General features: G+C 38.4%; 1 protein-coding gene and 1 pseudogene across 1 annotated transcript in view; both read left to right on the forward strand.

The window, feature by feature from the left end:
- Positions 1–14061, forward strand: part of SLC30A9 (solute carrier family 30 member 9) — an 80920-nt gene that overhangs the window by 12880 nt on the left and 53979 nt on the right. Inside the window, exon 3 of the mRNA XM_041725141.1 lies at positions 12079–12141. Within this exon, the coding sequence (XP_041581075.1) occupies positions 12079–12141 (63 nt within the window). The remainder of the gene's footprint in view (positions 1–12078; positions 12142–14061) is intronic.
- On the forward strand, positions 7887–9529 carry LOC121473153 (annotated as a pseudogene).

Raw genomic sequence — 14061 nt, forward strand, 5'->3', positions numbered from 1 at the left:
CTGTTTTTCATCCCCACAATTTAACACCAAAGTAGAGGTTGGCATGCTTTCTTGCTGTTCCCTTCTGCGTGTATATTTTTTAGTTCACAGCTATACTGTCTAGCTTTTTTTCTGGGTGTCTTGTTAGATGTCCTGAATGTAGTCTTGTTCTCTCATGCCCCTAGCAGCAGTGGAAGTAGAAACTCAAAGACTATAAACCTCAGTAGAAATCTCAGGGGAAAGGTTAGCTTTGATGTTCTCACTTACTTTGTAGACATTCGGCTTTCCTTTTGTTTTTGCCCTCTTCACATTTTTTGTGAGCTTAGCAATGTGTTTGAAAAAAAAATTTTTTTAAGGATATCTAGTCTGCTGTGCAGTGTTAAAATGAAGTTTTTTCATTTATTCCAGAAGTATTTATTTTTTTTTTAAGATTTTATTTATTCATTTTAAAGATGGAGCAGGAAGAGGAGCAGAGGGTGAGGGATAAGCAGATATTCCGCTCTGAGCTCAGAGCCTGACACGGGGCTTGATCCCACAACCCTGAGATCATGACCTGAGCTGAAATCATCAAGAGTCAGATGCCCAACTGACTGAGCCATGCAGGTGCCCCCAAAGAAATATTTATTGTACGCTTTTTATATGGCAGCAAATGAGAATGATTCTGCTTATTACTAAAACAGAAAATTACTAACACAGAGTTCAGTGAATATAATACTGTATGGTAAATACCATGATGGAGGAAATACTGTATGCTGCAGGAGAACTTTGGAGGGATATTGAACTGAGTCTTGAGTGGTTGAGAAAGTTTTCCATGAGGAAATGTTATCTAATTAGGGACCTAAAAGAAAATTAGGTATTGGTGATGAATGGTGGAGAAGGTAAAACTGCAAGTAACTTTGTGTGATTAGACTAGTGAGTAGAGGACCTGGTGGGGATATTATCAGTAGTTTTGAGAACATAAGGGATGACTGACTGTCAGGCAGTAAGTAAAGTCAGATCGAGTTTTTGTTGAGGAGTTTGGATGTTGTTTTGTAGGCAGTGGGAATCTATTAGAGTATTTTAAGTAGAGGAAGTACTTGATCCTATTTAAAATTTTACTGGAAAACACATAGGAAAGGAAGGACACTGAGAGCAGTACTAGAAATGAGGGTCAGTCTAGACTAGGTTAATGGCAGTGCTTTTGTGAGTAGATGAACTGGAGATTTAGGAGCTGAATAATTAGGACTTGGAGATTTAGGAGCTGAATAATTAAGACTTGGTGATTTAATTTGGGAAAAAGAGGAGAGTCAAGTAAAGCGTGGTGGCTGGTTACTGGTTTGGATGATTGTGTAGATGATTCACTAATTTCTAAAATTGAGAATACCAAAGCGAGAATGTATTTTAATGAGAAGATGGTGATTTACTTTTGGACATATGAACTGTAGGTGCCTCTGTGACTTCTTTTTTTTTTTTTTTTTTTTTGCCTCTGTGACTTCTTAACATGATTGGTAGGCTGTTGGGTTACTACTTTTCTGCTGTGAGACATCATCATCTCTTTTTCTTTTTTTTTTTTTTTTTAAATTTTATTTATTCATGATAGTCACAGAGAGAGAGAGAGAGAGAGAGAGAGAGAGAGAGGCAGAGACACAGGCAGAGGGAGAAGCAGGCTCCATACACCGGGAGCCCGATGTGGGATTCGATCCGGGCTCTCCAGGATCATGCCCTGGGCCAAAGGCAGGCGCCAAACCGCTGCGCCACCCAGGGATCCCGACATCATCATCTCTTGGCTGGATTACTGCAGTAGCCTTCTCCTGGGCTCCATGCTTCTACACTCTTTTTCATGCTCACATGCTCATTATGTTTCAGCCAAAACAGTCTCTTTTTGGTTCTTAGAAAATACAAACCTTGTTTTCATTATAGGGCCTTTGCTCTTGCTTTCTCTTTCTAAGGTGCCCTTCTACACATGGCTGATGCCTTCTGGTCATTTACATCTTAGTTGAAATATCAACTCTGCACAAAGTCATTCTTTAATCACTTCATCTAAAGTAGTCACCCACTTAGTCGGTTAAGCATCTGCCTTTGTCTCCAGTCATGATCCCAGGACTATGGGATCGAGCCCTGTGTTGGTCCAGCTCCCTGCTGAGGAGGGAGCCTGCTTCTCCCTCTCCCTCTGCCCCTCCTCCCACTTACACATGCGTGTTCTCGCTCTTTCAAATAAGTAAAACCTTTAAAAAAAATAGCCACCCAGTCTTTAATATTAGCCTAATTTTAATTCTCTAAGTAGCTGTTAATACTGATTGTTATCTTCAATATTTATTTCCCATCTCCCACTTGTTTCCAAAGCCCCATGAGAGCAGGAACCTCAGTGCCTAGAGCAGTGGTTTGAATATAGTCTCGAGGTTTAATAAATATTTGTAAATGAGTGAATGAAGAGTTGTAACTTGGGGAGAGATTTGGGAGTTATTACCTATACCCACTAGAAAACTGAAGTGTGTTGGAGACCGTACAGGAAGGGAGTTCAGAGTGAAGAGAATAAGATCCTCTAGTACAGTAATTTCCAATGAATAAGGGACAGATGGGAGGGGAGAAGCCTGGAAAGGTAGGAGAAAAACCAAGGAGAAGATGGTGTCAGAAGAAGAGGGTGTTTGAGGAATAATAAACATTTCAAGAATATCTTTTCTTTACATGGATGTCTTTCACAGGGGAATATTTTATAGATTCCTCAAGAAACCTGTGCTTGTATTTACAATGCCTGTTTTTCATCTTTTTCCCTAAATCCCATCTTCCTTTTGGGCTTACTGTGCAGTTTTAGTCAATTTGTTCTCTTTTTCTTATGATGATGGAGAACTACAGGGAGAAATAATGATTGAGTATGATATTAGAAAATGAAGAGGGCAGCCCGGGTGGCTCAGCCGTTTAGTGCCGCTTTTGGCCCGGGGCGTGATCCTAGAGTCCTGGGATTGAGTCCCACGTCGGGCTCCCTGCATGGAGCCTGCTTCTGCATTTGCCTCTGTCTCTGCTTCTCTCTCTCTTTCTGTGTCTCTCATGAATAATTAAATTAAATCTTAAAAAAAAAAAAAAAAAGAAAATGAAGGGATGTAGAGCATAATGAGCCCCTCAGTTCCAGAAATAAGCATATTTATTGGAACACAGAAATGGGAAAAGAAACAAGTGATAAAATAATATAATTAAACGTAAAATGTTATAATACTCTTTTGAGGTGAACACAGACTCAGGCAAAAATACTTAATGTTGGTTCTGCTATACAAAATGCTTGAAATTAAAATTTATGACCAGGTTTCTTATTTCTCTGCTGACTGAAATCAAGATTTTTTTTTTTTTTTCTTAGATTAGAAATTCATTGTTTATTGATGGTTTTATTTTGGGCTCAATTTTTCAGAATTTGCTTAGGCCAAATTAGAACTTGTTAGCCATTAGATAGACAGCAACTAATTGCCTGATTGAAAGATAATTTGTATATTTAAGGATTTGAGATTGACTTTTGAATAATTCAAATCACATGGTAAAGTCAGGAACAGCTCATTAAGAGGCAGAGACTTGCTAAGGAATCCTTAAGTTTTTAAGGAGCATTCAGATGTTTTAAATTTTAGTAAAATTAGTTTTAATTTTGCTAATGACAGCAGATGTGTGGCAAACAGCCAGGGGTTGAGCTTTAAACAAGTGTCTAGAGATATTCATGGATAGAATGTCTTATTGAAATCACAAAGATTCTACTCCAGTGGTACGGTTTAAGTTTATACAGATGTTGGTGTGCAAAATAAGTATTCGTACACATGTTTGAACCATTTACTAGCATTCTTGTTTCTGATTCTTAGCACTATATTATTAGCATCATCTCGATAGTTTGTAGTGAGAAAAACATCCAGAAATATCTGCCTTAGAGCAACTTACTTCATGTGATTTGGTTGAATTACTTTGATCGTTGTGGAAAAGAGGATTGTTTCTGAAACTTCTGACGTTAGGTTTTAGTTGTTCAGGTAAAAGCTGGTTTGGAGCCTGGAAAGAGGAGTAGGAATTTCAAACTGGCAGTTAGAGATCTGGTTCAAGATAGAAGGATCAGATTGAGTTTTGAGCACTAGAGCATGAGGAGGAGAGTGAAAGTACACAAAGGATCATATTGCAATATATAAATTTTAAATCAACACATTGTACATCTTAAACTTATATATGTCAATTATATCAATAGAAAATAAAAATAGATGAAAAATTCTGATTAAGAAAGTCCACAAAATCAAATGTGTATTAACTCTAGATACTAAAATAACAGCTCGAATTGCTTTAAAATAAGTTTGATCTCCTCAAAAACATAAATGAAGTACGCATATTTTGGAATACAAACTGGCAGAGTAAAACAAGAACAAACAAATTTGGAAAAGAGCTACCTAGAAATCTTAGAAAGTGTACTAAAATAAAAATTTAATAGATTAGGGACACTTGGTTGACACAATCGGTTAAGTATCTGATTGTTGGTTTTGGCTCAGGTCATAATCTTAGGGTCCTGGAATTGAGCCCTGTGTTGGGCTCTGCTCTCTAAAATAAATAAATCTTTTTTTTAAAAGAGCTTAATAGATTAAATACTTATCATCAACTAGACCTTCAATGTGCATAAAACAAAAAAAATTGAAAAGGCATTTAAGAGACATGAAACTAGCCTACATTTAATAGACCATTTCAGAGAGAATAGAGAAATGATGGAGAAGTATAGAGAGATGATAAGAATTTTTCAGATTTTGACAAAAACCATCTTCAGATCAGAAACACACCTTGAATACTAAGCAGGATAAGTAAAAAATTCATATTTAAAAACAAAAACAAACATCCCAACTTAAAAGCTTCTGAAAAGAAAAAGAAAAATGCTATCATCCAGTTGTTGCTCTTTTGAAGTAGAGTTTTTATCTGCCACAATATGCAGGAGTGATTTGGAGTCACCTCCATGAAGGGGTGAAAGGAAAAAATGAATGTTAATGTAGAATTTTACACAGGTCTAAATAACCAGGCTAGAGTGAAGGCAAAAATACTTCATGTCCAAAAAAGGACTGTCATTACTATTAACCCACCCACATTAAAAAAAAAAAAAAAGTATGTATTTGTGTAAGATGCAGGGTAAACGCAGAGGGGAAGAAAGCATTGGAGGGGCACCTGGGTGGCTCAGTTGCGTAAGCCTTTGCCTTGGGCTCAAGTCATGCTCTCACGCTCATGGTGATACGCTCATGGTGATACGGGAGCGCCTGGGCCTCAGTTCTTGTCTCACGGAATGGAAGAATGAATCTCACCGAGGACAGAGGGCGAGCAAAGCCATGCAGCCAGAGCTCTCAAAAGGGATAGGCAGGGGTCCCCATAGGGTCCCAACTTGGTAAATCTCCTGTTAATATGGGGGGGGGGGATTTGTAAATATCATGTCTATATTTAGAACAAACATATTTCTTTGTGAATATCCTGAGCACAAACAAGGTGTTCCCTGCTCTCTGGTTAGTCTCTGCTCCCTAATACTCCTCTACATCTGGGGTTGCTTAGTAGCCATTAGAGGGGCGACTCCCTGACATCTTGGAGCTGGGGAGCTAGGCTTATTGCTGTTTTTACTGTCTTACCTCTGTTTTCTTGGGATGGGTAGGAGCCTGACTCTGGGGCCTTTCCCTTATCTTTCCCTGACTAACCAACCCCGTCTGTCTGCCCCTAACTGTTCCTACATCATTGGGATGGAGTTTGCATTGGGCTTCCTGCTCAGCGGGGAGTCTGCTTCTCCCTCTCCCTCTGCTGCTCCCCTCCCCCTGCTTGTTCGTACTTCTCTCAAATAAATAAATTAATTAAATCTTTTCTTTTTCTTTTTTTTTTTTTTTTTAAGGAAAACACTGGGATGTAAAAGAGACCATAAAGAGCAAGAATTGGATAAAATGTGTTGGTAAAATTATTGATAAAAACAAGAACAACCTCTTAAGTTAATGCTAAAATCTTAGTCAAGAGTAATAAGATCGAAAAACTTTTCAGTGATTAAAGATTTTTTTTCTTGTTTAGAGGAAAGTTGAGATACTGAATAACTTTATAAATGGTTAGGAAGATTTATAGGAAAGTGTGTATGTTAAAATTTTAAGTGGAATCATTAAAACGAAAGAAATATAATCTTATAAGTTTCAGACCATCATAGGAGATGGGGCAGGAAGAAGATATAGAGAACTTTATCAATCTAACAGATGGCAAGAAAGACAAAATAAAAATAAAAGCAAAAAAAAAAAGATGGTAAACTGAAAACCGTAAAATGGTGGAAGTCCAAATGTACCACTACTCAAGTAGTCGGGTTTCATGGTGCTGCGTATCATTTAACTACACGGATATTCTAAATATGTAGAAACAGGTTTTATTTTATTACATATTTTCAGAGATGTATTCTGGATCCTCTACTGTCTCAGCTGCTCAGGTTCTTTGCTCTCTTGATTATCCTCGTGATCTACTTACTACACCAGTGTGATCTCCCTCTTCATCCTTCTCCTCTCTGTAAAGGACAAGTAGCCCTCCCTTGATCTCATTCTCCTTGTGACTCCTGATGAAAGTCCCAAAGATTGCTTTCATTTTCTCATTTCTCATTTTCACCTCAACCTATTGCGTCTATCCCCTTCTTCCTGCTGATGCTGCTGTTGTCAGAAGGTTATCAGTAATCTCCATATTGCTAATCCAGTTTTTACTTCTGTCCTCCCTCCGCCTCACCCCGCCCCGTGAAAAATGCACAAATGTCTACTCATATAGCAAATATTGTTTTAGAGATAATATAGGAAATTGGTTAAGAGCATAGACTAATCAGAATGACTTTGGTTTCAATCCTGACTGTGCCTCTATGTTTAAAATCCTAGCTGTGTGGCTTTGTGGGAAGTTACAAACTTTTCTGTGCCTCAATATAGTATAGTATAGTAGTACTTACCTTAGCAGTTTTGTTAGGATTAAATGAAATAATGCACATAAAACTTACAGCATGTGGCACATATTTAATACTTAGTAAATGTTAGCTGTTATTAATAAACTTAATGTATTTTACTATTGAGGGTATAAATACAAGGGAAATTTTTTAAGGGTGATTTTTATTATGAAATATTTGCTATATATGAAAGCTTGTATATGATATATATGTAAGTTAGAAAATCAACAACTGGGAATCTAGCACGCAACCTAAGAACTTACATTCTTGATCACCTTCTCCTCATATTCCCCTTCACCCTATGTATCCAAAGTGACTGTCCTGATCAGTCCCTCAGCCTCTGCTGCCCATCTGCCAGAGCTCCAGTGCCACCTCAGCCTGGTGGTCCTCCGCAGGAGGGAGAGAGCCAGCAGGCGGCCATCTGATGAGGGCCGCCCATGGCCTTGTAAGCTCACTGTTGGGCAGGAGTAGGGGCGGCCACATGTCCTGGACGCCAGAGACTGACCCCAGGCCTGGAGCTGCAACGTACATGTAGCTGCAGAGCTGCCACCAGTCCCTGACCCTGGTGAGCAGCTGCCCTCTGAGGCCTTGAAGCTGGGTCCAACCCTCTGGCCCTGTACATGCATGGTGGCCACCCTTGAAGCATTGTGGCCTCTCCTGCCTCCAATGCCCCCAGCTTAGGGCAGCCTGGGCTGGAGGGGACTGTGTTTCACCTCTTTCAAACTACGTCAGTGAGGATTATGAGCTGGAAGCTGTTGGAAAGGCCCGTGGTTCCTTCAGCTGCTATTCTCTCTTAAAATCCATGTGGTAAGCCCTGCAGCAGGTATAGGAAAGACAGCAAATTCTGTTTATCGAGAACATTCCACTGCTGCACCGAAGGCACACATCTTTGGTGGGACTTGGAATTCTGGAGAACTCCCTTTGTGAAAAACTGGGTGTAATTCCTTTAAATTCCATCTGTCAGTTTTCCACTTTGTTATGTTTTGGGGAGCATCAAGAAACCATGAACAACTTTAGTAATGGCAGAGTTTGACTGCCATTTCCTCAGTGAAGGCTTTATTGCCAAGGACATTCTGAACCAAAAAATTTACAAAGTTTTGTCTTATGATAAGGATGCTTTCTATGTCATAGACTTGGGAGATATTCTAAAGAAACCTCTGAGATGGTTAAAAGCTCTTCCTTGGGTCACTCCCTTTTATGCATCAAACGCAGTGATAGCAGAATCATAGTGAAGACCTAGCTGCCATTGGGATAAGATTTGACTGTGCCAGCAAGACTGAAATACAATAGGTGCAGAGTCTCAGGGTGCCTCCAGAAAGGATTATCTGTGCAAATCTTTGTAAACAAGTATCTCAGATTAAGTATGATACCAAGAACAGGGTCCAGGTGATGACTTTGGATAGTGAAGTTGAATTGGTAAAAGTTGTCGGGCACATCCAAAAGGCAAAGTTGATTTTGCAAATTGCCACTGATGATTCCAAAGCAGTCTGTCTCAGTGTTAAATTTGGTGCCACACTCAAAACCAGCAGGATTCTTTTGGAACAGATGAGAGAGGTAAACTTTTTTTTTTTTTTTTTTTAAAGATTGTATTTATTTGAGGGAGAGCACAAGAGAGAAGGAAAAGCAGACTCCCTTCTGAGCAAGGAGCCCAACTCGGGGCTTGATCCTAGGACCCTGGGATGATGACCTGAGCAAAGGCAGGCGCCTCTGAGGCGTCCGGCAGATAACTGTTGTATCAGCTTTCATGCTCGCAGTTAATACCATTGCCAAAAAGCTTGTATTAAAGGAATAGAGAGGCTCTGATGATGAAGATTGAGTCGAGTGAACAAACCTTTATGTACTACGTGAATGTTGGAGTGTATGGATCGTTTAGTTGCATCCTCGATAATTATGCACATGTGAAGCCCCTTCTGCAGAAGGGACCCAAACCAGATGCAAGGTACTGTTCAACTAGCCTATTGGGACCAATACGCGATGGCCTTGATCACATTGTTGAGAGCTGTGATTTGTCTGAGATGCATGTGGGCAATTGGATGCTCTTTGAAAACGTGGGTGCTTAGACTGTTGCTGCTGCTGCTATTTTGGGGCCAACATGGCAACTGGTACAGCAAATCCAGAAAAACGACTTCCTGCCCAGAGTAGAGGAATAGGAAGATGTCAGCCCTCTGCCTTCGTCCTGTGCTTGGGAGAGTGGGATGAAGCATCCCCTGTTGCTTGTGCTTCAGCTAGGATTAACGTGTAGTTGTTACTCCTCTAGCTGTTAACTTCAAGTTTAGCTTGGATTGTGGGATCTGGGGGGACCATTTAACTTTAATTACTGTTAGTTTTGAAATGTCTTTGTAGGTGGTGGTGGCATAATATGCAACAATACGGAAGGCTAGCAGATGGAGTCTCCTTACCTGTGTTCCTGTGGAAACTATTTGAATATTTGTTTTTATGGGATTTTTATACACTTCTCACACATGCCACTAGAGTGCCCCTCAACTGCTGAGCAAGTGTTTGTAGCTTATACATCATCAGAATGGGTCAAAAGCTTAGTGTTGTGACCTGTTTTAAAAATAAAGTATGTTGGGGTGCCTGGCTACCTCAGTCAGTTGGGTGTCCTACACTTGGTTTGGGCTCAAGTCATGATCTCAGGTCCTGGAGTCAGACCCTGTGTTGGACTCTGTGCTCAGCATGGAGTCGTCTTAGGATTTGTTTCCTCTTCCTCTCCATCTGCCCCCTGCCCCCATACATCTTTAAAAAAAAAAAAAAGTATTTTGAGGGGGGCCTGGCTGGCTGGCTTGGTGGAACATGCAACTCTTGATCTCAGAGTTGTAAGTTCAAGCCCCATGTTGGACGTAGAGATTACTTGAAAAGAAAATCTGTATTGGGGCACCTGAGTGGCTCAGTGGTTGTGTTTGCCTTTGGCTCAGGGTGTGATCCTGGGTCCTCCATCAGGCTTCCCATGGGGAGCCTCCTTCTCCCTCTGCCTGTGTCTCTCCCTCTCTCTCTGTCTCTCATGGATAAATAAAATCTCTAAAAAAATAAAATCTATATTTTTAGAAAGTATCTTGAAATAAACAAAAGCAAGAAAAACCATAGTGACTTCTGAATTTTGTGTTTATTTCTAAAAATAGGAATGGATTTAGACATTTGTATGTTTCTCATTGTTTAGCTTGTTTGTGTACTTTACTGTGTGATAACTTGATATGTGTATGCTTTGTGATTTACTTTTTTCATTAAATTTTGCTAAGATTTATCCTAATGGTATATGTATCTAGTTCATTAATTTTCGTGGAAATAATTAGAGTATGTACTTTTGAGGTTGTGTGAATTAAATCAGTTGATAAATGTAAAGTGCTTAGAATCAATAGTGGTTGTCACATAGTGAAGGCTCAGAGACAGATAGTCATTATTGTATTTATTATTCACTAGTGTATGAAATGTATGCACAGTCACATGGTCTATCTCTTCTCCTGCTTATGGACATTTGAGTGGTTTCTGATTGAAGCAACAGTACACATTGCTGCTCTGAAATATTCATGTTCTTTTCTCCTTATGCTCTTGTGCAAGTTTTTATTAAGGTAAATGGATCGACCTAGAAGTGGAATTTGCTAGGTCATAAGTTAGGCTTGTGCTAACTGTATCAGAGAATGCCACCTTGTTGAGCAAGGTAACTGCCTGTTGGCATTTCTATCAGCAGTGTAGGAGTTCCCATTGCTCCGTATCCTTGCCAACATTAGATATATTTTTTTTTCATTTTTTTCTGATTGGATGGTTGTAAAAGGACTTCTTGTGGTTTCATTTGGGGTTTGTCCATATGAGGCAGCCATTTCTTCATATGTTTATTTCTTATTTGTATTTCCTTTGCTCCTTGTTCTTGTCTTCTGCTCTCTTTTTCTGATGAGTTGTCTTGTTGATTTGGAGGAGTTATTACATAGTGGTACTTCTCTTTTGTTGATCCTGTTTGTTAGAAATATCTTCTCCCAGTTTGAGGTTTTTCTTTTCTTTTTTTTTTTAAAGGGATCTTTCGTTGGACAGAAGTCTTGAATTTTAATTTAGTAGAACATATCCATTTTTTCTTGCTTAAGAAATCTGTCTCGGCACCTAACTCTAGGAAATGAACAAGGGGTAGTGGAAGGAGAGGAGGGTGGGGGGGGTGACTGGGTGACGGGCACTGAGGGGGGCACTTGGCGGGATGAGCACTGGGTGTTATGCTATATGTTGGCAAATTGAACTCCAATAAAAAATTTTTAATAAAAGAAATCTGTCTCAGGGTGCCTGGGGGACTCAGTGGTTGGGGGCTCAGCGGTTGAGCGTCTCAGGCTGGGAGCCTGGGGACCCGGGATCAAATCCTGCATTGGGCTCCCCGCAGGGAGCCTGCTTCTCCCTCTGCCTGTGTCTCTCATGAATAAATACATAAAATCCTTAAAAAAAAAAATCTGTCTCTATCATGAAAATATTCTCTCTTGTTCCCTCTTAGGCATGTAAACGTCATATCATGTAAGTCCTTAATCTACCTCAGATTGGCTGTGTGTGGGGTGAGGTATATTTAATTCTTAATTTTTATCTATACAGTTGTCTCAGTAGGCACTTTATTTGAGAGAGAGCACAAGCAGGGGAAGGAGCAGAGGGAGAGGGACAAGCAGACTCCTTGCTGAGCAGAGAGCTGGACGTGGGTCTCCGTCTCAGTATCCTAAGATCATGACCTGAGCCAAAGTCCGATGCTTAACCAACCGAGCCACCCAGACGCCCCTCTAGAATAGTTTTGAGTTAAAGGATTTATAGAGTGTGTCCTTGTTTTGTTTCTTATTTTATTTTATTTATTTATTTATTTTTTGTTTCTTATTTTAAAGAAACGCATTTAAAATGTTCACCATTGAGTATGTTTGTTAGAGTTTGTTTTGTTTTCTAAGTAAATTCCGTTTTATCCTAGTTTTCAAAAAAGGTTTGAAACTGGCATGGGTATTCAATTTCAGTGAATGTTTTTTCTTTACCTCCTGAAATGATTCTATAGCTTTTGTCCTTCAGTCTGTTAATGAGGAGCATTAATAGTTTTACTTATGTTTGACTACTTTTGCATTCCTAGGATAAATCCAACTTGACCTATCATATATTATCTTTTTAATACATTGCCAGATTGCTAGCTAATATTGTTTATAGGTTTGTATGAAAGCATCTACTCACTGTAACTTTTTGAATAAACTTTATAGCAGAAAATATAGGCGCTGAACTGAAAGCTCCGCTTATTAAGCAAGAGCCTCTCCAAGTAAGAGGTAAATATACTTCATTCTAATTTTTACTATAATGGTATTTTGAATTAAATATACAAAATGAGTTTACATAGAGCTCTGTATAATTATATTATTCTGGGTGTACAGTCCATTTTTACTTTGCTTTATATATACTGACCATAAAAATTTATTCTCCTGTTTATAAGCTAATTTTCTACTGAAATTCACTTTGCATTTTGGTTACAAATTTTGTGGTAATTGTTTTTTCAAAACCCCAAAGAAAATAAGGGCAAATAAAAGTCATCAGCTGCTTTATCATTTTTGGAAAAGTAATGTGATTAAAGAAAAAGAGACCAATGCCTTTCAGTTATGGCATGTTCAAGTCCAGACAGAGTTTGGACATTCTTGTCCAACTTTTTTTTCTAGGAATAACTGAATGATGAAGGAGTTCTTGTTTACAGCTCTGCTCTTTATAATGAGCTATGGCTCGTGTCTCCAGAGCAGTGTGTTGTACGTGTGACTCTGTCACTAGAAGCACCGTGGCTTTGGCGTCAGGCAGAGGTGGACTCTGTGGCTCCAGCATGTCCTCGCTATATGGCCTCGGGCATTTCCCTGAGCCATAGTTTTCTCCCCTGTAAGATTGAGCTAACAGAGGAATTTCTTTTCTAGGATAACCTTGAAGATGATCCATAGTACATACGGTTACAGTTCAGAATAATGAACCTGATAGCAGTCACCATTGTCACTAATCAGGGCCAGGACAGGGCAATAGGGATTTCTATAGACTTTGAAGGAATCTTTAAAGAGTAATTTTAAAAAACCCACTCATCTTTTAAAAGAAAGAAGTAATTCTTTGCTCCAGAGAAGCTCATCTGGATTTAGAATTTTAGGATTATTATATTAAAGGAAGCTTAGAAACTTGAAACAGAAGGCTGAATGAACTTCCTTGGATGTATTTTTTTCAAATACAGTTTTGATTTTTATACTGACTTTTATGTTTGTAATGTTCTTGTTATGATTTGTGAATTTGATTTTAATAGTTAATATGTTACCTTAAGAGTCTTATTTACCAACTGTAGTGATGGATAATTTTAGTCTTAGTTTGTTCTTTCCACTTCAAATTACAACGGACAACTCATTTATTAATATCTGAGAATAGAGTATGAAGTAAAGGGTGACAATTTGAAATATAACACATGATCTTCTGTTGTTTTGCCCTTGCTCTTCAGATATTTGCTTTATGTTATTATCTATGTCATAGCACCAAAAGTCTCACTTTACAATGATTATAAACATAGACCTATATTGAGTGTGATTATTAATTATTCACAGACTATAATTGATGCCAAATTGGTATTTTTTTATTGATATCTGGTTTTTTTTTTTTTTTTTTTTTTAGGAACAATTTGATACTTGGTAATAGGGAAGTAATTTAATAGAAGGCCATATTTTACCTGTAATCTGTAATAAACTTCCTGTAATTTTTAACTGATAAAAATATTCCTTATGTTTACTTTAGCTTTCTTATGGACTATGTGAAGTAGTCCAGCAGCTTTCAGGCTTTTTTGACTGCAACTCACATAAGGAATATTAATGACCTACTATATAAAGAGATTATTGTATGCAACCAAAACAGAAGGGTTCACAAAAAGTACTTACTCATTGTATGTGGTACTCTTTGACCACTTTCTATTTTCATTTTTTATCAAATGCTGGTTTCACCCTGTAGTTTGAAAAACATTGAACAAGCATATAATTTTTAATTGAAACTTCATTTTCATTTAGACCCTAAGACAATTTATTATTATTTTTAGACCCTAGACAATTTAAATTGTACTAGTGCAATGTAAACAGATCAGGAATACCTATGCAGGATATCCATTAGACAAAAGATTAACATTTTGGCATCGGTTACAGATGACTATGGAGATACGATCTAGATGTCTACAAATGGAATTTTGT

Source organism: Vulpes lagopus, chromosome 12, assembly GCF_018345385.1.
Source record: "Vulpes lagopus strain Blue_001 chromosome 12, ASM1834538v1, whole genome shotgun sequence".
NCBI classification, from domain to species: Eukaryota; Metazoa; Chordata; class Mammalia; order Carnivora; family Canidae; genus Vulpes; species Vulpes lagopus.